Here is a 27284-nt window from a genome sequence, read left to right on the forward strand (position 1 = left end):
GACCCTCCCAGCAGGCCCTGCCGGGCCCTGTCCCTGTTGCCATGGCGCCGCTGTGGCCGTTGGGGAGATGGCGGCAGCGACCGTGGGTGACATCGAGCTGCTGGCGGCCATCGGCTACAATGGTGTGGGGAGACACACACTGGGGGTGTGGGGCACGGGGAGGGCGTGGGGCACCGGGGGGACACCGGGGGGCACAGGGGGTGTGGGGCAATGGGGCACCGGGGAGGGGAGTTTGGGGATAAGGGGGGACACGGGGGGGGTGGGCACAGGGGGATGGGGACAAGGGGGATAGAAACCAGGGGGCAATGGGGAACCAGGGCGAGACACGGGGGGGATATGAGGCGGGGGGGGGGGCGTGTGGCCCTTGGGGGGACGGGGGGTATGGGGACAAGGGGAGATGGGGCATTAGGAGGGGTACAGGGGAGGCCTGTGGGGGTATGAGGCACCAGAAGATGGTGACCGGGGAATAGAGGGCACTGGGAGGGGTATGGGGGGGCGAGGGTCAAAGGGGGTCACTGGGGGGGCACTGGGGTTAGATACAGGGGTGCCATGGGGCACGGGGCGGGGGAGGAATGGGGGATATAGGGCACAGGAGGGCTGGCATGGGCGTGAGAGGCCTGAGGTACTGGGGTCCATTGGGGGCCATGGGGGCTGTGGGGCACGGGGGCATATGGGGGGGTGTAGGGCACCAAGGGGGGCATGGGGAGGTGTGGGGCACCAGGAGGGGCACTGGGGTGGGGAAAGGCATCAGGGGGTGAGGGGCACTATGGGAGAAATGGGGGGGTATTTGTCACAGGGGGGAGGGGCGTGAGGAATTGGGGGAGGCTTGGGATGGATCTGAGGCACTGTCGGGCACGGCCTGGGGTGTGTGGGGCACAGGGGGGGCACTGGGGCGATGGGGCATCGGGGTTATGGGGCAACGTGAGGCACAACCTGGGGTTTTGGGGCTCCGTGGGGCAGCTGTGGGGCACAGCCACTTGCAGGCCTGCTGAGGGGAGGGCAGGGCACAGTGAGGTGAGCTGTGGGGCAGCTGTGGGTCTCACAGGAGCCATGTTGCTGGGCTGTGCAGGGTCCCTACTGCCCCCTCCTTGCGCCCAGCGCAGCATCCCAGGAGATGAATATGAAGCTGGGAACAGAAACAGTTTGACCAAGCTGCGGGATGGTTAGTTTTTTCCCCAAATACCCGGCTTACTGGAATGAGAAGAGTTGAAATTCAAAATAACCCCCTTTGGGTTGTGTAAACCATCCCAAGCCATCTCTTGTACTATCCTAAACCACCCTGTGACCAAGGTAAGGGTGGACATAAGGGCTTCCACAGCCGCCCACCTTCTCAGGAACGCATGGCTCTGCAGGTGGTTTGAGGCAGGTCATGGAGCTATGGGTGCAGTGGTCTCCAGGCCTCTGGGGGGCTTGGATCTCCTGGGAGCTGTAGGAAGCACGGCATGGTCCAAAATGTTTACCACTCTTGGTGACCCAAGAGTTTTCCACAGTGTTGTTCTGCTTGGAAAGCCCTTGCGTTTGCTCTCCATGTGAGATAAACTTTGGGAAGAAGGGATTTCCGCTCAGGGAATGTGACACGTATGGAGGTGCTGGGGAGAGGTCAGGGCTATGTGTGTCAGGCAGGATTTCCAGCATCTTTGCACCATTCCAAGCCAGCGGCAATTTCTCTGTTCTGTAGGACATATCTGCTCTGGCCTGTGCTGCCACCCCGATGAGAAGCACATTCTCTATCCACTGGGATGCGCAGTGGTTGTTCAAGAGCTGGGCAGCCAGAAGCAGACTTTCTTACGTGGCCACATGAATAACGTCTCCTGCCTCAGCGTCTCCAGGGATGGGCAGTACGTGGCCTCTGGAGAAGCTGCTTTAATGAACTGCAAGGTAAGCAATGCTCATTTTGTAACTGCAGGATGATGACCAAAGGAATGGGAGTTTGCTTCCCAGCAGTGGGAACACCATTCATTTATGTTTCCTTCTGTAGGAAGACAAATGCCAGCGGTGGGGGGATGCTGCAGGGAACAGGAATTGTGGCTGCTTCATTGTTGGATGAGTTTTTACGTTTCTGTAAAACATTAAGTGTTCCCCCCAGGATCAGGTTGACTAGATTGAGGGATTCCTTAGGTCTGGTCTTTTTCATAGAATCATAGAATCATGGAGTGGTTTGGGTTGGAAGGGACCTCAAAGCCCATCCAGTCCCACCCCCCCGCTGCCATGGGCAGGGACACCTCCCACTGGATCAGGGGCACAAAGCCCCACCCAACCTGGCCTTGAACCCTCCAGGGATGGGGCAGCCACCACTGCTCTGGGCAACCTGGGCCAGGGCCTCCCCACCCCCACAGCAAAACATTTCTTCCCAAGATCTCCGAGATCTCAATCTCTCTTCTTTCAGCTTAAAACCATTCCCTGTCATCCTATCCTTGCACTCCCAGATCAAGAGCCCCTCCCCAGCTGGTGCCCCTTTCAGTACTGAAGCTGCTCTAAGGTCTCCTCGCAGCCTTCTCTTCTCCAGATTGAACAACCCCAACTCTCTCAGACTGTCCTTGTACAGGAGGTGCTCCAGCCCAAATTGTTATGGGCATGAGGCAGCCTAAATCTCGTTAGACATTAATTAATAAACTCATTAGACATTAATTAATAAACTTGAGTTCCAGAGCTGCTTAGGGCTTTCAAAGCCCTTGACATGGCCCTGTCTGCACTTTTAGACCTCTGAGTTTCTTTATCGTTTCATTTTTGCCTATTTGAAATGACCATGAAACACCTGTGAGAACCCAGTATCAGTGTTTTCAGTGTTTTAACATAGTCAGTCAAATTCTCATTGTCTTAGGGTAAATTCTGATTCTGAAATGGAGCAGAGCTGCTCAACCTACAATCTGGAATAATGCCGCTTCCAGCACCTAATCCAAAGTGGTTTTGTTTCTGTGGAAGCTGACACCAAGCTGGGCCCTTCCTAACAACTTCCCTGGCAAGGAAACTGTTCCATCCCCTCCAGCAGGCTCTGTCTAGTGCTCTGGCTCTGACTCTTTCCGCTTTGCTCCTCAGGCAGACATCATCCTATGGGACTTCCAGCAGAAGAAGTTACTTGCCCGGCTGTCACTGCACAAGGGGAGAATTGAAGCACTATCATTTTCTCCGAGCAGCCTTTACCTCGTATCCCTTGGAGGCCAAGATGATGGCAGGTGAGGAGTGCTGTGGTTCCATAGAGTCATAGAATCATTAGGTTGGAAAAGACCTTAGAGATCATCAGCTCCAATTGTACCTGTCCACCACTAAATCAGCTCCCCAAGCACCTCATCCGCCTGCCTTTTAAACACCTCCAGGGATGGGGACTCCACCACCTCCCTAGGCAGCCTCTGCCAGTGCTTGAGAACCCTTTTGGTGAAGAAATTTTTCCTAATGTCCAATCCACCTGCCCTGGCACAACTTGAGGCCATTTCCTCTTGTCCTATCACCTATCATGTGGGAGAAGAGACCAACACCCACTTCTCTGCAACCTCCTTTTAGGTAGGTGTAGAGAGCAAGAAGGTCTCCCCTCAGCCTCCTCCAGGCTAAACAACCCCAGTTCCTTCAACTGCTCCTCGTAAGACTTGTTCTCCAGCCCCTTCACCAGTTTTGTTGCTCTTCTCTGGACGCACTCCAGGACCTCAATGTCTTTCTTATAGCGAGAGGCCCCAAACAGTCGTGGGGCATTGAAGGGCGTTGGGGGGTGTGGGCTCCTCCCTCTCCTGGCAGCCCAACTCTCACTTCTGTTGCTGTCTCTCCACAATGATCCAGCTCTGTCCCATGGGAAGCTGGGTGGGTGGCACACGCAGAGCTGGGTGGGGAAGGATGAAGGGAGCAGCTAATTCTGAAGCTGGTGTAGTCACCCAGGAGCTGTAGGTAGCCTGAACAGTAAGTTGGCTCCATGCACTGCCCTGGAGAAGCAGGAATTTCACTGAAAGGCTGCTTTGACACACAGGAAAAATTGGATAAAAAGTTCTTTTAAATGAGATTCTACGAGTGGTTTATGATTTGAGTCTTGCTCAACAGAAGGAATGAGCCAAACAAAATCATGGCGTGGTTTGGGATGGAAGGGACCTTAAAGCCCATCCAGCTCCACCCCTTGCCATGGGCAGGAATACCTCCCACTGGATGAGGGGGCTCAAAGCCCCATCAAATCCACAGCCCGTTGTGTTAGGAGCAGGGGATGTAAACTGCAACACCTTTGTGATAAGGCTTCTCTTGGGTAAAATCTCTACAAAATTACTTTTGTTGTGTATCCTGGTGTGAACAAGCTGCAGGAAAATAGGTTTTCTGTTGCTTCTGTTTTAAAGTGGTTTGGTTTTAGGTATTTAAAGCCCTCTTTCTCCTGCAGGGTGGTTGTGTGGCACGTGAGTAAGCAAGAGACTTTCTGCCTGAGCCCTGCCTCAGCACGCAATGCAGGGAATGCGACCGTTGTGATGGGCTCCAGCTGCAGAGATGAGATCTTTGTTACTGCTGGAAAGTAAGGTTTTATTTAGATGAAAGAAATGAGGGAAAGAACCCGTAGTCCTATTTCCTTTTACAATGAGCCTTTACTCTAAATGCAAGGAAAATTAGGCAACCGTGTGCTCCTTTTTGCTCTGAATGGACCCAGGAATATCTGTCTCTTGTCCCTTTAAGGCATTTCTGCTTGTTCTACACATAACAATATGTTTTCAGAGCAGAACACAGGGACCCGCATGTGTCACTCCTGTTCCTGAGAGAAGGATTTTGTACTCAGCATTCCCTGTGCGGTGTTTAAAATATTTAGTTGCCAGTGTTTACACAAGAAAAGCAGTCAGAGAGTGGCTCTGAACAATGGTTAATTAATGTAGAAACAACGATATCTTGCAGGTCATTGGATCATCTCTTGTCCTCACCAGATACGGTGTACAATAGGTCACTGTTTTGTAACAAAAGTTGGTATAAAAAGTCACATTTTGCCTGAATTTGAGGCAGCCCCCATTTATCTACCCTGACATTTAAATGTGCTGAGGACCTGCACCTCCCTTAAGGTCAGAGGAGACTTTAGATGCTCTTGGCTGCAGTTCTGCTCATGAGTGCTGCTCTTTGCAATTCTAACAGTGCATAAAATGTAAGGGTGACTCTAAAGATGTTTTGGCTCCTCTCTTGTCAATTAAATACGGCTGGAAGTGTTCCATATGGTTCGTTTCCTACTCTAGGAACTAAGATTCCCACCATGCGTGTCTCTGGGTAATGAAGTGTCAAGGTTGTTGCATCCTCCTCCCTAATGCTCATCCATGCTTTTGCTGAACCTTTAGGATTTTTTATTTACCTGGAAAAACTTCATAGGATCATAGAATGAATCACTGAACTACAGACTGTCCTGAGTTGGAAAGGACCCCCAAGGATCACTGAATCCAACTCCCATCCCTGCACAGGATATCCCGACAGTCACACCATGGGGCTGAGGGCGTTGGCCAAATGCTGCTGGAATATCATCAGCCTTGGCACCATGACTGCTTCTCTGGGAGCTGTTCCAGTGCTCCACCACCCTGTGGAGGAAGAACCTTTTCCTAATGACCAACCTAACCATCCCCTGGCATCTTCCTGCCATTCCCTTGGGTCCTGTCGTTGGTCACCAGAGAGAAGAGCTCAGTGCCTGATCCTCTTCCTCCCGTTGTGAGGAAGCTGTAACTGCAGTGAGGTCTCCCCTCAGTCTCCTCCAGGCTGAACAGACCCACTGAACAGCCACTCCTCATATACGGCTTTTCCTCTAAACCCTTCTCCAACTCCGTGCCCTCCTCTGGGCACTCTCCAATAGCTTTAGATCCTTTTTATCCTGTGTTGCCCAGAACTGCCCTCAGTGCTCAAGGTGGGACCACCCCAGTGTGGAGCAGAGCGGGACAATCCCCTCCTTGCGCGGCTGGCGATGCCGTGCTGGATGCACCCAGGACACGTTTGCCCTTTTGGCTGCCAGGGCACTGCTGGCTCATGGTCAAAAAGACAGAAACTCACTTCTGGCCTCTCCGATATATTTCTTTTCCCTCTTTATTAAAATTTCAGAATAATGTAGTCCTGTAAAGGCTTTTTAATTTACCCCAAGGTGATTGATTGAGCTTGGATGTTTCTGCATATATGGATTCGATCCCATTGTTCTTTCTTATAGTGGGACCATGCGAGTGTGGGAACTGGATTCAGTAAATAGGAAAATCCATCTAACGGAGTGCTGGACAGGGCGGCTCAGGAGAGTGTTCACCTGTGTGAAGGTAGGTTTCACCCAGAATGATTTGGCTGAGGGAGAAACTCTCAACAGAACAGAGATAATGCACGAGCTTCTACTGTGTTGCTCAAAATGCCCATCACAGCTGCAGAATGGCTGCGCAGTTACTAAGTGTTGGCCATGACAGATGATCTTCCACAGTTTCTTTATCCTGGGAAAAGAGACTTTTGAATGCTTCTGAAGGTTGTATTTCAGTCAGAGGCTCTAGCACCTAGTGAATGCCACTTCTGTTCAAAGTATTATCTAGAGATGGTTAGAAAATTTCTTGCATTCAGCAGTTACAGATCTTTGTCTGTGGCAGCATGAAAATATTAGATGAGATCTTAGGAAGAAATGTTTTGCTGTGAGGGTGTGGAGGCCCTGGCCCTGGTTGCCCAGAGAAGTGGTGGCTGCCCTGAAGGTGTTCCAGGCCAGGTTGGATGGGGCTTGGAGCCCCTGATCCAGTGGGAGGTGTCCCTGCCCATGGCAGAGGGTGGGGATGGTTGGGCTTTGAGGTCCCTTCCAACCCAAACCATTCCATGATTCTGTGATTCTAAAACATTGTCTGCATCCCCTCAGGTTAAGTCCTGGCTATGCACTGACACAAAGCTCTTTCTGCAGCCCAGGGCTGGGCTCAGGACAAGTGTCTCACTCTCTGGACCATGATCTCTTTCTGTGCTTTCCTACAGATAGCGGATGACGACAGTTATTTTTATGTTGGCACAACAAGTGGTGATATCCTGCAAGTAAATACAAACACCAAGGTGATGACTAGCTATGGGCCCGAGAAGAAGACTTTTAGCTCTGTGAGTAGCAGCTTCATGACTTGATTTTCTTCCATATCCTCCTCTTTGTCAGTGACTGAAAGCAGGGCAACCTCCAGGAGAAGCACTGCACTGCTGATTCCCAGACAAACCCATTTTCTGTTCTCGTAGTTCCTGTGAGCGTTTCCATCTTGATCCTGAAGCCTGAGACCATTACCTCAGCTTTGTTTGGTTTCATTGGGCTCAGAATCTGGGTTTTACCTGAATCTCCTGTGGCATCCTACAGACTCACTTACACTAAATAAAGTAGAAGTCATCAAGCGTGAAAAATAAGCATAAAAATGGAGTAGTTCCTGAGCTGTTTGTTTAGGGAGATGTCAGCTGAAGTGAGACAGAGGACATTCCTAGGAAGACTCGTAGAAGTGCTTATTTGAGACGCTTTCTCACACTTACTGTAAGCTGTAAGCTCCTATACTCAGATTTTACAGATTTGTTACATTGCCTGAGCTAAAATTTTGCAATGCCACTGTTTGCCACAGGAACAGTACTTTGGAAAAATGTCAAAAGCATAGACTTGCTCTTAAAAACCCTGGAACTAATCCCCCAGATGTTTCTGTGTTTGTTCCCCAAACCATTCTTTCCCTTTTCCTTCAGGAGGTTGTCCTGTAATTCCCAGTCTGCCGCTAATAAGGCAGAGAGGTTCCTGGAAAAGATAGTGTAGATAATGTGATTGCAGAGTCTGTTGTAATAAACTTATGCACAGCTGAGGCAAAATGAGGTTGCACAGGGTACTTTGAATCATTGAATTGGAGACTGTCCTGAGATGGATGGGACCCACAAACATCATGGAGTCCGGCTCCTGTCCCTGTACAGGACACTCCAACATTCACACCATGAGGCTGAGGGCATTGACCAATTGCTTCTGGAATATTGTCAGGCTGTGACTGCTGCCCTGGGAGCTGTTCCAGTGCTCCACCATCCTCTGGGTGAAGAACCTTTTCTTGATGTCCAACCTAAGCCTCCCCTGGCATCTTCCTGCCTTTCCCTCGGGTCCTGTCACTGGTCACCAGAGAAAAGAGCTCAGCACCTGCTCCTCCTCCTCCTCTGGTGAGGAAGTTGCAGCCTGTGGTGAGGTCTCCCCTCAGTCTCCTCTTCTCCAGGCTGAACAGAGCCAGTGACTTCAGCCTTTTCTCACAGTTTCCTCTCTAAACTCTTCTCCAACTCCGTGCCCTCCTCTGGACACTCTCCAGCAGCTTTAGATCCTTTTTATCCTGTGTTGGCCAGAACTGCCCCCAGTGCTCAAGGTGGGACCACCTCGGTGCGGAGCAGAGTGGGACAATCCCCTCCTCACCCATCTGGTCGTGCCATGGTGGATGCACTCCGTTGATTCTATTGCTTTTTATTTTCTGAGTACTTGACTTCATAACCCTGAAGTTCTTTTAACTTAGCTTTTTTTTTGTCTATAATTTGGTCTCATGTATCTTGGGATGAGAATCCTCTGACAGAAGTGTCTCCTGAATAAGGAGCTCTTGGCCTTTCATTGTACAAGAATTCTGATGTGGGGAGCTGTGATGGTAAATTATGTACACTTGTTCTTGATTTCTCTTTATTTGTTGCTATAAAAGACTTCTTGTAGCTTCTCAGTTTACACCCAGTAGAGGGAGTGATAGCTAAGGAATGCAAACGCTCCCTTTCTCACATAAGGCTGAATGTATTTTGCAATTCTCTTAGCAACTATGAGAATCAGTGTGCAGCAGGGGCAATCCTGCAGGTGGAAATACTGAAGGGATGTTAGAGCTGCCATGGGAAGTCGTCCTACAAAGCAGCAGATCTTAGAGAGCAAAGCCAAGGCTAGCAAGAGCTGTAAGGAAAATTTAGCATTAAACCCCCAGCTCTGGGCTTGTTTCTCTTAAGGTCCTGAACTTTGCTTGTACCAACACATTCACACACACAGACCATACACGTGACTGTTCAAAACACAATGTTTGTTGTGTTACACACGCAGACCCATATTTCTGAGATAACCTGGAGCCACTGAGTTCTTTGGAGTAAACATCATTCAATGTTTATCTATTCCAGAAGGTTGGAGAAGTTGTTGCTCATTTTTCCAGAGGAGGAAGATGCCATGGGTGATTGTTAAGTGTAGTGACGGCTCAGTGCAGTAGGTGGCTCATATCTTGGTGCCTCTGCATTGTACTGGGGCCTGGGTCAGCCTCCTGACACTCTTTGCCTTCCCTCATGCAGCGATTATAGAATTATAGAATCATTGAGTTTGGAAAAGACCTCTAAGCTCATCCAGTCCAACCATCAGCCCAACCCCACCATGCCTGCTAAACCACGTCTGCATGTGTCACGGCCACAGGTTTGTTGAGCCCCTGCAGGGGTGGAGACTCCCCCTACCTGCATTGTAGGAATGTAAGTAATTTAATCCTGTGTACATGTTAAGTGACAGGGATGTGCATATTTTGTTTTCCTGGTAGAAATGGTAAGGTTGCTGAAGGTACAGTAGAGCTCTTGTGGGTGTCCTGGTGCTGTACACTGTTGTCTTCCATCATCATCCAGGGTTCTGCACCCACACAGGACCCAAACTCTGGCCCATCTCTGCTGTTGCTCATGCTGAGGTCTTCATGATTGATTATCACCTCCCCTTTTAAATGCTTGCATTCATTGAGTCCTTCTCCATCTGGCATTGCATGTACCTTGCGTAGAGAACCTGTCCGAAACCACCTGCGCTCCCTCACACTGGAACAAAACCTCACAAAGTGCATACTTCTGAGACCAGTGCTAAGGCAGCAAGTGGTCAGATAGGGTTGTTAGTAGGGTGCTGTGCAATTTGGGGGCTGAAAGAGGGCCTGGGGCCTCTTAAAGAAAAGCAGAGGGTCGAAGCCAGACTGTGGTCCAGTCCTTCCTGTGAGGGGCTTGTCATAAGGCAAATCCATAGGGAGTTAAGTTTGTGGCAAAGACTTTGAAGCATTGCAAGCTTCAGCTGACATAGCTTCTGGTAGTGAGAAGCTGAAGAAAAACAGGACCTTGGACTATGCAAGGGACCAACAAGGTGCTAGGGAGAAGAGATGATCCAGAACTCTATCCCATCTGAGCTGCTTGCCAGCCTTCTGGATGAAACCTGAGCTGGTAGACATTAATCAGACTCATGGAATGGTTTGAGTTGAAAGGAAGCTTAAAGCCCATCCAGTTCCAACCCCTGCCATGGGCAGGGACACCTCCCACTGGATCAGGTTGCTCTGAGCCCCATCTAACCTGGCCTTGAACACCTCCAGGGATGGGGCAGCCACCACTGCTCTGGAGAACCTGGACCAGGCCCTCCTCACCCTCACAGGAGAACATTTCTTCCTAAGATCTTATCTCAATCTCTCCTCTTTCATCTGAAAACCATTCCCCTTTGTCCTATTCCTACACTCCCTGAAGTAGCACAGCTCGCTTTGGAAACAAGCTAAACAGCAGCTTTACTCTGCAGGGCTGGAGAGATGAGGGTCCCCGCACTGCATTTCCCAACCAGGCATCACCATGCTCAGTGGCAGGGGTTTGCCTGTACAGCCTCCAGTGGTGGGAATGGCCCGGCCTCTCTCCCTGTGGAACCATTTTCATCATTTCTGAAAAGATGCGTGTTCATGGACAAACATTATCCTTTATCTCTGACAACCTTGTTCACCAGGGAATTATGAGCCAGTGCCTACAACGAAACTCTAAACCTGGAACCCACCACCACCCTTCGATGAACATGGCTTGAAAGAAAGAGTTTGGATACTGCTTGGGTGAGGAGATGTTTACGGAAAATAAGTTTGGCCAACCTTAGAGGAATGTTGCCTTTAGATATATAAGAATGTGTTTACGGTACAGACAGGATCTGAAGATTTCTTTGTTTCTGTTTTGAAGAGGAGTGGCAGAATAAAAACTGATAAAGCAACTTGTTTTCCATCTATGTGGAATCGAGTGCATTCCTGTAATGTCTGTAAATGCTGGAATAAAACAGCAAAATTAATTTTTATCCCTGTGGCGGGCTTGGGGAGCTCTAGGACAGACATTCAGATATGTGAGTGCAAATGCATTTACAGGAATAGTTGGAGTGATTTGCATTGTAAAAAGCAATGTATTTAAAGGAGATGCCCTGGGAGAGTTCACAGAAGAGCTTTGCAGGAGATTAGAAAGGGCCAAGGAGTGAGCATCCCTGCAGGGGAAGGCAAGGCCAGGCTGAAGCTTTGCTTTGGCTGCTGTTTTTATTTATAAACACACTTCAAAGCAGTGATTTCTTTCTGTGAGAAGTAAATAATGAATGGTGATATTTTTAACCTCCTACGCTAGACTCTGCATTTCATCTACGAGAAGACTGGCAGTATTGAAAATAGACAATTCATCTTGGCGCTAATGTGAGCTGCTTGACTCCACGAGTAACAAGTGCAGCTGATAAAGCTCTTTACTCGTGGTGGTTCAAAGAGGTTGAAATCAAACCCTGGTGATTTTTGAGAGCCTGGCAACGAGTCCTGGCCACTTAAGGGTCATTTTTTCTGTCTTAATAATAGCTGCTTGCTACCCTCTCAGACTGAAGAACTGAAGAGGATTCCTCATAAAAATCAAAGCAGTCTCAGCAGCGCTGTGAGGACTTAGATTTATGAGCAAGTAGCAGGGAGCTGTAATCTGGTAAATGATGTACGCATGGGTTTGATTCCGAATGCCAGCCTGAAGGTAAACCCAAAGGCATTTGAGGTGGAAGCCTTTTACAGCAAAACCTGCAAACCGTGAGATCGAGAGATCAGCCTGGGGTAACAGGGGACTCGCAAACAGCTGCCAACACCTCATAGGAAATCTTTAAAATACCGTTCAGAAACAGTTCTGCTTGTGGATCGTATTTCTAATCCAAAAGAATCCCTTTGTTCTCCTGCTTTTGCTAAGGATATTTGCATGGAACTTGGCTTCCTGCCTGGTGGTGTTGTGATAGCACGGGATAAACCCTCTCTGGAGGCTGTGTTTGTCACAGCCATCAGCCTTGGTGGGACAGGAGCCTGTGCATGTGCTACTGCTGGAGACTGACACGGGAGGAAATCCAGTGTGGATAAGATACAGATCAGGAACATTTTTTTCACTTTTCTTTCTTCGATATATATGTATTTGATCCTAAAGTTAAACCGATGTGTAGGTAGGTGCAAGACTGCCAGGAATGCCGGCACTGGAATGTGCAGTTACATGTATGGTGCTATAGGGTCATGGAATCATAGAATGGCTTGGAGTGGAACTTAAAGCCCATCCCGTTCCAATCCCCTGCCATGGGCAGGGACACCTCCCACTGGATCAGGGGCTCCAAGCCCCGTCCAAGCTGGCCTTGAACACCTCCAGGGATGGAGTAGCCACCACTGCTCTGGGCAACCTGGGCCAGGGCCTTCACACCTTCATCATGAAAAATTTCTTCCTAATGTCTAATCTAAATCTTCCTCCTTCCAATTTAAAGCTATTGCTTCTTGTCTCATCCCTCCATGCTCTTGTAAAAAGCCCCTCCACAGCTTTCCTGCAGTCCCTTTCAGGATTGGAAGCAGCTCTAAGACCTCCACGCAGCCTTCTCTTCTCCAGGCTGAACAACCTCAACTCTCTCAGCCTGTCCTTGTACAGGAGGTGCTCCAGCCCTCGGATCATCTGTGTGGCCTCTTCTGGACTTGCTCCAATAGCTCCATGTCCTTCTTATGCTGATATACACCATAGAGGACTTTAAAAACAACAGTTTTCTTCTATTTGGTTGGAAAACTGTACTAAAGTAAATCTTCCAAACTCATCAGACCTTGTCCATGGCTTTTGTAACATCCTTTCTGGGTCTGAATAGCTCAGATGTCAGTTCAATTTTCTCTTCTTTCTTCACTCCGCTCTCATTTTCCTTAGAGCTTCCGTTCTTTCCACACAGAAAATCAACACTTTCTGGTATTCACTCTTTTAAACACTCTTTAAGTATTTAATCCTGAAAATTTACTGGGGTTAGGCCAGATTAATGCTTGAAAAGAACCAGAATGCTGGGTGGTGCTGCTTAGACATCCAACTTGATCATGAAGTGCTGACACCTCTGTTTGTTCAGAAATGACAGCCCAAACACATGGCAGGGATTTCTTGCTAAAGAATAAATGCAGAATTCTTTTTCTTTGAGAATTCACTTCTTCACACTTTCACAATAAATACTAGGGGTGGGGCTTTTTTTCCTTGAAAAAACTCCACCAAACAGAAATTGTTGTTTTCACATAATGGCTGTGAGTTCAGCTGTCAAGGTAAAAAACCTGAATATTGTGCAAGTGCTGGTGCACTCACAACAGCTGGTGATGCTGCTGGTTAATCTGGGTGGTGGCAGATGTTGCTGGAGTCTGTATTGCAACTTGAAATGTTAAGGTCAAGAGAGTCCTTACAAGTCACAGAAGGTGCTGCTAGCTGGTCTGTCTGAGTGGGAACAACCAACAGCAATGCGCTTCTGGCCTCTTGGTGAGCGTGGAAGTGTCTCTTGTGCACGCTTATCGAATAACATCCAATCATGAAGATTGGAAAAGACCTGTCAGCTCATCCACTCCAACCGTCAGCCCACTCCCACTGTGCTTGCTAAACCATGTCCTGAAGTGCCATGTCTACATATTTTTTGTACCCTGCCAGGGATGGAGACTCCCCCACTGCCCTGGGCAGCCTCTGCCAGGGCTTCACCACTCTGTCAGTAAAGAATTTTTTTCTGGTATTCAATCTAAACCTCCCCTGGCACAACCTGAGGCCGTTTCCTCTCGTCCTACCCCTTGTTATTTGGGAGAAGAGCCCAGCACCCACCTCACCACAACCTTTCAGGAGCTGCAGAGAGCAACCAGGTCTCCCCTCAGCCTCTTCTTCTCCAGGCTAAATAACCTCAGATCCCTCAGCCCTCCGACAACCCCGATGCTCCAGCTCCTTCCCCAGCTCTGTTCCCTTCTCCAGATGTGCTCCAGCCCATCAATGTTTCTTGTACTGAGCAGAGCTTGCATTGTGACAGACGCATACTTTTCTGAGTAAGGATATCAGGATTTAACCCCAGAGAAGTCATTCCACCCATCTGTCAGCCTGTCTTGGAGTCTCAGAGATTTTCAAGAATGAATCTGACGTCTTTTATACGGAAGACTAAAATTGCTTCCCAGGTAGCAGGACTGAAGCATAGACTGACTTCTCTTAAACTTGGAATTCTGTGGCAAGGCTGAGGGCTATTTCTGTTTATTTGTCTGTTTGTTGGTGGTGTTGTTTTACTGTACTCTGGTACTTTATCCACTGAAAACCATTCCTCCTTTTTCTACTGACTGCCTCCTGTGGATATACTCATCTTAGTAAAAAGCAGAAACCCACGATGCTGACTAATTTCCAGAGCCTTTCTGTGACAGATGCGTTTTCTTACTGACAGGTGGGAGATGGCCTTGCATCTTCCAGACAGGGAGAGAGGCCTGGGGCACAGAGGATCTGTAGGAGAGGGTGCTTAGGCTGAGTTTTGTCCTCTGTTGTTTTCATGTCTGGTAGATGGAGACCAGTGGAAGGCAATGTGGAGGCACAACTATAAAATGTGTATGTTGCTTGCTGAGGTAACGATGTCTAGGCTTAAATGTGGTCCCAGCTGCCCTGAAGGATCCATGATGATGCTGTTTTGTAGAATTATAGAATCATGGAATGGTTTGGGTAGGAAGGGACCTCAAAGCCCATCCAGGTCCAGCCCCCTGCCATGGGCAGGGACACCTCCCACTGGATGAGGTTGCTCCAAGCCCCATCCAACCTGGCCTTGAACACCTCCAGGGATGGGGCAGCCACCACTGCTCTGGGCAACCTGGGCCAGGGCCTCCCCACCCTTACAGCAAAACATGTCTTCTTAAAATCTCAATCTCCCTTATTTCAGCTTAAAACCATCCCCTCTCATCCTCTCCCTGCACTCCCTGATCAAGAGCCCCTCCCCAGCTTTCCTGGAGCCCCTTTAAGTACTGGAAGCTGCTCTAAGGTCTCCTTGGAGCCTTCTCTTCTCCAGGCCCCAACTCTCTCAGACTGTCCTTGTACAGGAGGTGCTCCAGCCCTCACATCATCTTCATGTTCTCCTCTGGAGGTGCTCCAAAAGATCTGCGTTTCCTTGCTCCTCATACTGTATTAGTTCATATATTCCTGCAATTAATAACCCTTTTTCTCCCTCTAGAGGCACTCTTTAGCCTTGGTCAGTCAAGAAACACTGGTAAAGCCGTATCTTTGTGAGCACCGTCAGAGAATGATAGAGACTCCTCTGTGCTGCTCAGCATGGCTGCAGCAATAAAGAGACTGCTTCTATCCAATTGTGTTTTAATCCTGTTTTCTCCTAGGGAGTCACAGCTTTGCTTTTGCTGACGACAGGAGATTTAATAGTCGGCACCGGAGAAGGGATTGTAGCTCTCCTTAAAACCTCAAACTACAGAGTGATGAAGTGAGTCTGTAGATAGGAAGATCAGGAGGATAGAGGTGACATTCCCCCCAAAGGGCCACAGTATAAGACCAATCATTTCTACCTAAATGCATAATCCAAATCAGTCTCAGGTTTTAAATCCTGCAGTCAAAATAGACGGTGTGGGTCCAGCAATGTTGAAGCAAACTGAAAATTGCTGCTTTCATTTGCACAGCAGTGAATTGCCCTGTGCCCCATTTGTATAAGCAGCCATTGTTTCCTTTTGGGCATTAGGAGTCAGACCTAAATCGATGCAAAGTGAGACAGGTCTGTGGAAGTCAGGAAAATTATGCTAATTTATGCCAGCTGAGAAAGAGCAGCATTTGCCACCTAAACCAGAATTTGCTGGAGGCCACGGGGTTGCAAAAGAGGGCTCTGCTAATTTTATAGGCACATGTCTGGAAGTGCTGGGGGATGCGCAAGACTTTTTTCTGCACTCAGAATCAAAAGCTGCAGGCGTCATTTCACCATATGTGACTTGAAAGCTGGGCTTGCAGCTTTCCATTTAGCATTGTTTGAATAGCCAGCTTGAGTGTTCTGCAGGCCGAGCTGTGTATAGTTTAAACTATTCCCAAAAGACCTGAACTGTCTGGAAATATTCTTGAATGTGGGATATTTAAATGCACTTGAGTAAGGGTATCAGCAAAGGTGCTGTGACCTTAGTCCCTGGTCCAGAAAACTAAGTCTCCAGAATATTGCCTTTATGGCTCCAAGCCCCATCCAACCTGGCCTTGAACACCTCCAGGGATGGGGCAGCCACCACTGCTCTGGGCAACCTGGGCCAGGGCGTCCCCACCCTCACAGCAAAACATTTCTTCCAATGATCTCATCTCAATCTCCCCTCCTTCAGCTTAAAACTATTTGCCCTTGTCCTGTCCCTGCACTCCCTGGTCAAGAGCCCCTCACAGGTTTTCTGGAGCCCTTTTCAGTACTGGAAGCTGCTCTAAGGTCTCCACAGACCATGTTGATGTCACAGCCTAGTATGAAGTTTTTTGGGGAAGCAGGGGAAGTCAAGACTCTGTGGAGTCAGGGGAAAAGGGACACTGGAAAAGAAGTACCTGGAGATCTCTGTCAGGCCTAACATCTGCTTTTTCTTAACAGGAAAATCAGCATTCAAGGTGCTGTCACTTCTCTGACTTGTGGACATCAGGATCGCCAGTTCTTTGTAGGGACAAATGAGTGCCAGATCTATCGTATTAATGTGGATGAGTTTAAAGAGGAGCTGATCACCACCTGTCATAACGAGGCCGTCCAGGATATTGTTTTCCCTTTGTAAGTATAACTAGCTGGGATGATTTGGGCTGGTGCCCAAATTTGGGTTGGTGCCAGTTTGAGTAAACTGTCAGTGAGGTCAATACTTGTCTAAACACTTTAACTAGCAAGGACCCAAAGCTTATGGGATGATTTATCCAGGCAACGCTGTCACCTGCCAGGGAAATGCAAAGGTGATGGCAAGTGGGTGCTCGAGAGCAGAGGCAGCAGTTCAGTTTGAAAACTGGAAAAATCAGTGATCTATGGGAAGAACTCTAAAGAAAAAGACTGGAGTGATTTACGTTTGAGGAATGGGAGTGATGGCAACCTCTCCCTTTTCTCCTGGGGTTGGTGCTGTGGGAACTGGGTGCCTCAGTCTGCTGGCAGCATGTGTCCTGAGAGGCTGCTGTTGTGTACCCTGCTGCAGCCAGAGCTGCTGGAGGTGTCTGCTTTTCTGCCCTCCTGTAACATCAGGTGCTGCCTGGCTAACAGAGCTGTTCAAAGAGGCTGCTTGGGGCTCTCCGCCTCACCTACGATTTCATGTTTGACAACAGGCTGAGAGAGTTGGGGTTGTTCAGTCTGGAGAAGAGAAGGCTCCAGGGGGACCTTGGAGCAGCTTCCAGTGCTGAAAGGGGCTCCAGGAAAGCTGGGGAGGGGCTCTTGATCAGGGAGTGCAGGGAGAAGATGAGGGGGAATGGTTTTCAGCTGAAAGAACAGAGATTGAGGTGAGATCTTAGGAAGAAATGTTTTGCTGTGAGGGTGGGGAGGCCCTGGCCCAGGTTGCCCAGAGCAGCGGTGGCTGCCCCATCCCTGGAGGTGTTCAAGGCCAGGTTGGATGGAGCTTGGAGCAACCTGATCCCGTGGGAGGTGTCCCCTGCCCATGGCAGAAGGCTGGAACTGTAACTGGATGGGCTTTAATGTCCTTTCCAACCCAACCCATTCCATTATGATTCTATAATAAGGCATGTTATATTAAATTCTAGGCTTGTGATGAGAGAGGCTGGCTATACTGGTGTGCATTCTGTCTATTTTTCTAATTGCAAACAGACAGCAAAACTTCCCTCTCTCAGCATAGTAGGATGTGAGACTCCATTTAAAAAAAAAATCCACAATGGATCAGTTGTTTCCTCTCCAAATAGAGAATGGGAGTTGGATCCCAAGGAAAGGTTTTTGGTGTGTTGTCATTGCATCGCCTCTTGACACAGCACAAAGGCTCAAATCTTATCAAGGTGCAGGCGAATGCACAAGCCCTCCTCCCTGCTTGTTACCAGCCTGAAAAATCTACTTCCTTCCAATCTAATGAGAAAATCATTTGGAGCTTTAGTGCAATCTGGTGCTAATATACCTGAGTGGCAACTCTGCATCGCAGGTATTTAGATGAGCCCAATTTAGTGCTAATTGTAAGGGCTGCAGGACTATGCCCTTGCAGGTAGGTTTGAACTGTTTTTCTGTTAACTGTTCTTGAACAGAGCATATCGCTCATTGGGAAATACAGGCTTCATTTCCCTGTTCTGGCTTATTCCAGAATACTTGAGTCGCTGATGTTCTCCTGCTTTATAAAGGACCTGTGCCAGCTGCGCTTGAAAAGGGCCATGCTTTTGTTGTGCCAGCTTTCTCTGTCCTGGTTCATCTTCCCAGGTGTTGATGGGGTTGTTGAACAAAAGCCTGAGTACCTTTCGAGAGTTCCCTTTCTGCCCTATCCCTAGGATGCGTGGTTTAGAGCTTATTTCAAAGCACTGAGTCCCATAGCTTTTGAAATGCTGCAAGTCTCTTTTTATTCAAACACGTATAACAAGTGTATTACGAACAGGCTTTCGCCATTGTTTCTGTTGCCTTCAGCAATGTTGAATAGGAATCATCCAGAAAGCAAGATGAAAAATGACATCTTTACAATATGAGGCTGCTGTCAGTCCCTGATGTTAAATGCGGGCAGTCAGCACCTTGCTGCCCGCTCTCGTGTCTCTTAACATACAACACGTGAAGTTGTTTAGGAATTGAATATGGGAAATCAATGTCACAGCTTCAGTATCGTAGAACTGTGGAATCATTAAGGTTGGAAAAGACCTTTAAGATCCTCAAGTCCAACTAAAAGAAAGAGTTCTTTTAGTTTCACTTCAACCATTCCTTCAAATGTGTCTTTAAATAGAAACCAAACCAGGGGAATTCTGTGTGAGAAAGGTGATCCTACACAAAAAGCCTTTGTCTTAACCATGGAGATCCCTTTGGGAAGGTGCAGAAGCAGGTTAGGAACAGCTGCGCTTCAAAGGATGATTTAGGAACTGACAAAGAAAGTACCGTTTTCTGAGTGCCCCTCCTCCTTATCTCTCCTCTCTGAGTTCTCCAGGGGTATTTCTGACTTGTTTGCTACCTGCTCCAAGAATGATATCCGCGTGTGGCACACCCCGGAGCACAAGGAGCTCCTGCGGATCGTTGTCCACAACAGCACCTGCCATGCCATAGACATCCTGAGTGACGGCAACAGCATCATTTCAGGTAACGCCCCATCCAGACCCCGGCTGACTCCAGTCCTCAAGTGTTGCCAGATGTGATAATCACCAGTATGTTAGAATGAAGAGAGGATGAATTTGGGAATGGGTTTAAATTCAGTTCATCGCTTGGCACAAAGGCCTCTGCTGCCAGCTGGTCTGATGAACTTTGCTCACGACTCCTGGTATCCCGGTGCTGTAATTCCAGAGTCTGTGGAAGGCAGGGTCTGAGACCTCACTTTGCATGTGAATTCCAGCAATTCAGAACTCAGCTCAGTCTAATTCCAAGGACCTAATTCTAAAATATTAACCTTGTATGTGACAGATTAACCTGTTATGTATGTAAGTGCCTTTAGCATAAAATCATAGAATGGTTTGGGTTGGAAGGGACCTTAAAGATACCCTTTTCCAACCCTAGTTCCTACACTTCCTACCCCTCACCTTATGCACATTGCCTGCATAGGAGCTACTGCAGTCCCGGAGCAGCAGTATGGTCCCCCAAGTGTTACCAAACCAATTTACCCGCGGCTAGAGACAAAAAGGAATTAAATTTCATTACTTTATTTGGGGCTGGAGGTCTGTTGGCTCATCTACAGAGCAGTGGCTTTCACGTGTATCTGGGTGATCTAATGGGGTGGGCCTTTTAAAGGGACTTAAACAGGGGAAGAGAGACAATAATAGGAGGAAAGTCTGTGTCTGGGTAATCCGTTTCTTTATATTCATCAGCTTGGGATGACGGAATCCGCTCCTTCACCGCACGTTCTGGCCGGCTCATGTATATGATTAATGATGCCCATCGCTTGGGAGTGACAGCGATTGCTGCCACCAGTGATGGCAAACGGATCATTAGTGGAGGAGGCGAAGGGCAGGTAATTACTGCTAAAAGACCTGGAGCCACTTTGTGCTCTCCTCACCAGGGCTGCGAGGTGTCTGTAGCCACTTAGTCAGAAAGGCAGCTATTCTTAGCTCCCGCTTGAGCAAAGAACTGCTATTGAAAAATATTAGCTCTTGAGATATGCAAATCTCTTGCTCTCAGAGGGCATCACGTAAAACAATGCCCCAATTCCTTCTGGCATGGCACTACTGGAAATCGTTCTAATGCAGAATGTGCTCTTAATCCTTTTGTTCATGTGTCTCTCCCCTATACTTGGGTTATCTGCATTAGCCATCACTTGCAAGCCTGCGTCTGACTGTGCTCTGGCACAGATTTTCTTGTTGTCATTGCTTTGGAAGTCCTGCTCCTGTCCAAACTGACCTGTGTGAATCCATGAAATAGCAGAGTTCCCCTTCTATCGCTGTAGCATCTATGGGGCCACTCCCTGATTTCCTGGGATGATACTGTCTGGTTTAGGTGAAACAGTTAGAAAAAGACTTTAATAATAACTCAGTTTCTAGTACAATTATGGAAACATTCCAATACAATTAACAATAAAAATGAAAAAACATGTTGTAGACATCAGACCTGTGCAGTCTGACAATGTTTTTCCAACCATACCAAACAAGCAGTGTGTACTTTGGCGAGTCCATGCACCTCATAAAACAGTGGCCCTTTTTGGTCTATAAAATCACAGAATCGTAGAATTGTTTGTTTGGAAAAGACCTCTGAGGTCATCGAAGTCCAATCATACCTGACCACTTTTGAACCATATCGCGGAACACCTCATCTGTCCATCTTTTAAACTCCTAGGATGGGGACTCCACCACCTCCCTGGGCAGCCTCTGCTGGTGCCTGAGAAGCCTTTCAGTGAAGAAATTTTTCCCAATATCCAGTCTGAACCTCGCCTGGCACAACTTGAGGCCATTCCCTCTCATCGCTTATCACTTAGGAGAAGAGACCAACACCCACCTCACCAAAACCTCCTTTCTGGGAGCTGCAGAGAGCGATGAGATCTCCCCTCAGCCTCCTCTTCTCCAGACTAAACAGCCCCAGGTCCCTCAGCTGCTCCTCTTAAGATTTGTGATGCTGTTCTAATGTTTAAATAATTTAAACACAGGGAGTTTATTTATATTTAAAGTAAATAATTAGACTTGGAAGGCTCATGCTCAGTTTCTTGCTTTGCTTTAGGCTTCTTCTATGCAGTCTGGCAAGTACTTGGAACCAGACATTTAATTGTGCATGCATTCCTGTCTGATTTAACTGCTCTATGCTTTGTTTGCATACTCCAATCTCAAGTGTTCAGTGGGAGATTATTTGTGAAGTCCTGAAGAGTGAGGAATCAAACTTAGTTCTTCCCAATCCCAGGCCTATGTCCTAATCGTTGAACCATCTTTCTGAATCTGTCTGCTCCTCGGTTCTCCCATAGAGCAGCAGCAGCGCTGCCTTGTCTCGCTACGTAAAGACATTAGAGATGATGAGCCATTTCAACCAGTTGCTAACAAAAGAGCAACTTTGGGTGGTTAACTCTAGAGGATGGAGAAGATGAGGACTTCAATTCTATATCAGCACACACGGAATGCCACCGGCTCTGGGTAGTTGATCTCTGAAATGAAAAAGAAGGTGCAACAGAACTGAAGCTAGAGGTTGGTTACGTGCAAATGAGAACTGCAGGAACCGCATGCAGTGTTCATTCACAGCACGAGAAAGGTGTTCTGGAATGCTAAGGGTTCTGTCAGAATCAGCCATCGGAAAGATGTGACTTTCAGGGTTGCTAAAGGGATCCAGATGCTCTGATCATTGAGCAAGTGAGAATGGGGCACCCAGATCCCATCAGTAACGCAGCACTGGACCTGAAGATGTGAAGGTCAGCACTTCTACTTTGGATGTCAGCATCTGCCTTTCTAAATTGTCACTCGGTTTTGACCCTGGCAAAATGTAAAAGCAAATTGATATCATGAAGTTGGGCACTAGTGGGAGAGAAAATGCCAGGTGTGAAAGATCAGGTACTGGAAGAATTAAGATTTTTGCTATTACCACCACCGGGGAAAGAGGTGTTTGCAAGCACATAATTCACATCAAAGATTTAAAGAGCTGGTTTGTATTTACTTGCTGGCATTATAGGTAGCACAGATAGAATCACAGAATGCTGGAATGGTTTGTTTTGGAAGGGACCTTAAAGCCCATCCAGCTCCAACTCCTGCCATGGGCAGGGGCACCTCCCACTGGATCAGGTTGCTCCAAGCCCCATCCAACCTGGCCTTGAACACCTCCAGGGATGGGGCAGACACGACTTCTCTGGGCAACCTGGACCAGGGCCTCCCCACCCTCACAGGAGAACATTTCTTCCCAAGATGTCATCTCAATCTTCCCTCTCAGCTCAAAACCATTCCTGCTCATCCTGTCCCTGCACTCCCTGATCAAGAGCCCCTCCCCAGCTTTCCTGGAGCCCCTTTCAGTACTGCAAGCTGCTCTAAGATCTCCCCTGTTCTCCAGGCTGAACAACCCCAACTTTCTCATAGTAGACAGCTTTAAGCCTTGGTCTTCAGTCTTTAAAGAACTACTGGAAATACATCATGGACAAGATGCTTTTTCCTGAGAGAGAGACGAGTAAACTGAAGCATAGGAGAGTGGGAACTTGGCAAAAAGAAGGTCTGGGGTTAATGGTCAGAAGTTCCTGAACCAAGTGGGTTACATGCTCAAGAACTCAGTTCAGTGTTATGAGTCATCTGCATGAATAACCCACAGGAAAATAGAGATGATCCCTTGAAATTCAATTCCAAATCAGTTCCTGTATGTGTTATAAGAGAAACATGGAGCTCAGGAAAACCGTAGGCATCCTCCTGAGCTCAGCTGGGACCAGGTTGAGACCAGAACAAATGTCTGTTGCTGATTTTCAGGTGAAGGTTTGGGACATCCATGAGAAGAGTCAAAAACTGGGGGAGATTCTGAACGCACACAGATCTGCTGTGTCTTGCATTAAGATCAAGAAGAATGACCAAGAGTTTATCACAGCCGGCCTTGACGGGACCTGCGTGATCTGGGATATTGCGTAAGGAGACATAGATAAGTATTACAAGGCCTTTAAAGTGCTGCTCATGTGTCTTGGGTCACTGTGCCTTGTTTGGGACATCACATAGCAAGGAAGAAGGGAAAAAGAAATTAGGAAATAAAAATTACTAAAATGAGCAGTCAAGTCAGGGACTGGAGAGCCTCCAATGCTGGAAATTCTTCAGAAAAGTTTAGGTGACCATTTGTCTCTGTTCTGTTGACTTGGATCCTTCTTGGCCAAGGGGGGCAGTGGATGATTTCCAAAGTTTCCCACTAGCTCTCCTCTTCCAGCACTGTGACTCTTGTCGAGCTGTTGTAGATCTGCAGGCTTTCTTCATTGTGGGAAGGCTAAGGACAGTTTTGCATAGTGAATAGCACCTGGAAAGCATTCCAGATCTAAAAATTCCATTTCATGTGACAGCAGCTCAGAAGTCTACAAGGCAGTTGTGACGGGGAAAAGGACTGGTGACCCAAACAGGCTTTAGGAGACCCTGAACTCAGACCAATATGTGAAAATATCCAAGTAAAAAGAGTGATCCAATGTGTAGCACAGGGAGAGACAGTCCAGGCAGGCACAGTTCAGTTTGTGACACTATTGTTCTCTCTTGCTTTGGGCATGTTTTGCAGGCACTTGGAAAGAAAGCGATACATCCAAGCCAGCGGGTCTATCAAATATGTGTGCTACCACCCCGAAGAGTACCAGATAATCACCTGTGGGACGGACAGAAAGGTAAGCCACACTGCAGGAGTTATGTTGGCAGTAATTCCAAAACACAAAGTCTGGGTCTTGTTATGTGATGAAACTGCCGTACCTCCCCAGGAATCTTGTGTTACAGAGCAGCGCTGACATCTGTGTGTTGTTGGTGCACATCTGAGCTCTCCTCTCTGCTCTGTTCTCTAGATTGTGTACTGGGAAGTGCTCGATGGCTCTGAAATCAGAGGTGTGCAAGGATGTGCTTCGGGTTCCATTAACGGGATGGACATCACATCAGATGGGGCAAGCTTTGTCACAGGTGAGTGGGGGGTGAAACTGGGAAAAAGGAGTTCATATAAGACCAGGAAAAGCAAGGCAATGAACCAAGGATCTTGGTAAAGGAAGGAAAAGCTAAAAGAAGGGGTCAGCTGAAGGGGAAGTGAAACAAATCGTTGAAGACTACTGAGATAAAGGCTGTGGTTCAGACTTGCAAGATATAATTTAAAGGTGAAGGAAAGGTTCAGATGTCTCCAGGGGAAGAATCACAGAATCATGGAATGCTTTGGGTTGAAAGAGACCTTGATGCCCATCCAATTCCACCCCCTGCCATGGATAGGGACACATTCCACTGGATGAGGGAGCTCAAAGCCCCATCCAACCCAGCCTTGAACACCTCCAGGGATGGGGCAGCCACCACCGCTCTGGGAAACCCAGGCCAGGGCCTCCCCACCCTCACAGGAAAACATTTCTTGCTACGATCTCATCTCAATCTCCCCTCCTTCAGCTTAACACCATGCCCCTTGTCCTGTCCCTGCACTCCCTGATCAAGAGCCCCTCCCCAGTTTTCCTGGAGCCTCTTTCAGTACTGGAAGCTGCTCTAAGGTCTCCCTGGAGCCTTCTCTTCTCCAGACTGAACAACCCCAGCTCTCTCAGCCTGTCCTAGTATGGGAGGTTCTCCAGCCTTGCATCATCTTCATGGCTTCCTCTGGGGTTTCCTCTTGCCCTGCTCCTTTAGTTTGGTGATGTTCACTGTGCACTTGAATGATTTGTTCAAGCTCCCTACTCCAGAAGCCTGGCAGCCTCTGTCAGCTTACAAGTATGAATGACTTCAGGCTCCATCCAGCCTCAGGGTCACCTGTTCCCCACCACTGTGACATCTCTTCTGGGAGCCGAGCACTAGCATAGATGAGCCATGGTGTCATGTGCATCAACTATAGTTAAAAGCACAGATTTGGTGTCAACACCATTTCTTTTAGATTTTTTGGCAATCCCAAGGACAATCACAGGCTGAGTGGAGAATGGGTTGAGAGCAGCCCTGAGGAGGAGGCCTTGGGGTGCTGGTGTATGTGAAGCTCAACATGAGCTGGCAAAATGCGCTCACAGCCCAGAAACCAACCGTGTCCTGGGCTGCATCCAAAGCAGTGGGACCAGGGTGAGGGAGAGGATTCTGCCCGTTTGCTCTGCTCTGGTGAGAGCCCACCAGGAGTCCTGCGTCCAGTTCTGGAATTCTCAGCACAAGAAGTACATGGAGCTGTAGTTTTTGCCATGATGCTCTAGACTGTGTATCCCACCCCTCCTATATCAGATGAATGCCAAAGCATTCTTCTGCCTGTGATCTGGGCACAAAAAGCAGCAGAAACCTGTGTAATTGTTTGTTCTTCCTTTGTGCCTGGCGCAGGTGGTGATGAGCATCTGGTGAAGCTGTGGGACTACATCGAGGGTGCGGTGACTCACGTTGGAGTGGGCCACAGCGGCATCATCACCCGTCTCAAGATCTGCCCTGGGAAGAAGTACATTGTGAGTGTGAGCGCAGATGGTGCCATCCTGGTTTGGAAGTACCCAGGCTCATACTAACAGCTGGCACAGGGGCTGCTGGGCTCCCCCTGCCATGGCCAGTCCTGTTGATAGTTTTCTCTTACCACTAGAGTTGTTTTAAAGCATTTGTTCTACTAGAAGAGATACTATTCTTACACTCCCTGGTATGCATTTACCAGAAGCTTCCCATATCCCTTCTAGCATTGATTTTGTCGGGATAGGTAGGAGTTTGCTGTTCCTTGTAGATTGGAGTGAAAGGATTCATCACTTCTGAGAGTCGTAGTCCTACTCGTGTGTCTGCTCATTTGTGGGCTTTCTGTTGCTTTCATAGGTTTTTCCTTTCACTTCCCCACCCCTTCTGTCCCTTCCTTTCATTAATAAATTCTTGTTTGAATCCATTCTCCTGTGTTCATTTTAATTTGGTCCTGGTTAAAGAAAAAGCCCTCAGCTCCATCTCAGGCCTTTAACTGGGAAACTCTTTTGAGTCAAACTTTTCAATAAATGTTCTCAAAGCAATACAAGGACGGTTGAGGCTTCTTCATTTGAGGTGTCCAATGTAAAACTCTCTTCAGGGGCCTGATTTTCAAGAGTGAGAGTGCAGTCATTTCTAAAAATGCCTGGATGTTTCCAGCTAGGCACATTCAAATCCCTCATCATTGGCCTAATTTTTCTAACAGGCTCCAAATTTGCATTAAATATGTATTTAGTCTGAAAATGAGTACCACTATCATGCCTGGTATTAAACCCAACAGCTCTCAAGATACTCTTTATTTGCAGACCAGTGCAGGCAGCCAGCCTGGGGAGCAAGGTGAGTGAAGGAAATATTTCTTTTGGGGGCATTGAAGCCCAGTGAGAGTTCTGGCATAAACTAAAACGGTAGCAAGCCGTTGTATTCTGTAATGTTAGGGCTTACAGATGTTTTAATTAACTGAGATCATGGAATCATTAAGGTTGGAAAAGACCTCTGAGATCATCAAGTTCAACCATCATCATCAAGATGATGATTTAGAGGCAGAGTCACCTACACAGTCACACCTGGGTTGATGTATTAGCTGGTATGGTAGGTAGTGGGAGAGCGTAATTTAAAGGCAGGATTGCTTATAATCCTTTATGTGCCACTGAAAATGTTCACTTCTCTTAGCACAAACCCTTTTAGACAGGCTCAGAGGGTATCTGCACATTTACGTTGTCCATCAAACACTATGCAACTCGTATTCCTTCTGATTGAACTCTCTCTGCTCTTATGAATGGAGGCTTGAATGAGCAAATTCAGTCATGTCTTCTTTTCCTTCAGAATCAAGACTTGCTGCTACGCAGCAATAAACACTCCAGCAGGTTTTACAAGCTCTGCAGCAATGCTCACTGCGGTTTGGAAGACGGGTTCAAACTGCTGGAATGCGGGACAGACAAGCAGAACATTTGTGGTTGTGCTAGGGGAACAAGAACAGCAGTGGAGCCTAGGTGAGCTCACCAGGGTGTCCTGAAGGCTGATGTCACTGCCACATCCTCACAGCCCCTGAGGCCTGGGGTTTTGGACTCTGGGAGAGTCTAACCTCCGCAAAGCAATGACAGTCCCATCAGACCCCACTAAACCTGTCCTTACAGGAGGGAGGAGAATCCAAGTACCCATCAGGGAGCCAAAGTCCTGTTTCGGTGTGGCTGTTCCAGAGAGTAAGGACTTCATCC

The 27284-nt window shown here is 48.0% G+C and overlaps 1 protein-coding gene across 3 annotated transcripts; it reads left to right on the top strand.

Moving 5' to 3' along the window:
• The first annotated feature begins 48 nt into the window (after window positions 1-48).
• On the top strand, window positions 49-25955 carry CFAP52 (cilia and flagella associated protein 52). Of its 3 annotated transcripts, XM_009562614.2 has the most exons (14): window positions 49-122; window positions 1679-1878; window positions 3037-3173; window positions 4349-4477; window positions 6125-6224; window positions 6907-7023; window positions 15309-15409; window positions 16529-16699; window positions 19023-19171; window positions 19891-20033; window positions 22939-23090; window positions 23717-23819; window positions 23991-24102; window positions 25462-25955. In XM_009562614.2, the coding sequence occupies exons 1-14, from the start codon at window positions 68-70 to the stop codon at window positions 25635-25637; spliced, it is 1845 nt and encodes a 614-aa protein (XP_009560909.2). In that variant the 5' UTR covers window positions 49-67; the 3' UTR covers window positions 25638-25955. The 3 variants fall into 3 exon arrangements, with proteins under 3 accessions (XP_009560909.2, XP_053939278.1, XP_053939279.1); XM_054083303.1 differs by lacking the exon at window positions 4349-4477; XM_054083304.1 differs by lacking the exons at window positions 23717-23819; window positions 23991-24102; window positions 25462-25955 and having other exon boundaries at window positions 20852-23071.
• The last annotated feature ends 1329 nt before the right edge of the window (window positions 25956-27284 follow it).

The sequence above is a fragment of the Cuculus canorus genome, chromosome 18 (assembly GCF_017976375.1).
Source record: "Cuculus canorus isolate bCucCan1 chromosome 18, bCucCan1.pri, whole genome shotgun sequence".
Taxonomy (NCBI): Eukaryota; Metazoa; Chordata; class Aves; order Cuculiformes; family Cuculidae; genus Cuculus; species Cuculus canorus.

Bases quoted from the DNA above. Each gene is read 5' to 3' on its own strand.
- CFAP52 (XM_009562614.2), top strand. From the start codon at position 68: ATGGCGGCAGCGACCGTGGGTGACATCGAGCTGCTGGCGGCCATCGGC. The intron at 123-1,678 runs GTGTGGGGAGAC...TCTGTTCTGTAG, and splicing joins GGCGGCCATCGGCTACAATG to GACATATCTGCTCTGGCCTG. The intron at 1,879-3,036 runs GTAAGCAATGCT...TTTGCTCCTCAG, and splicing joins CTGCTTTAATGAACTGCAAG to GCAGACATCATCCTATGGGA.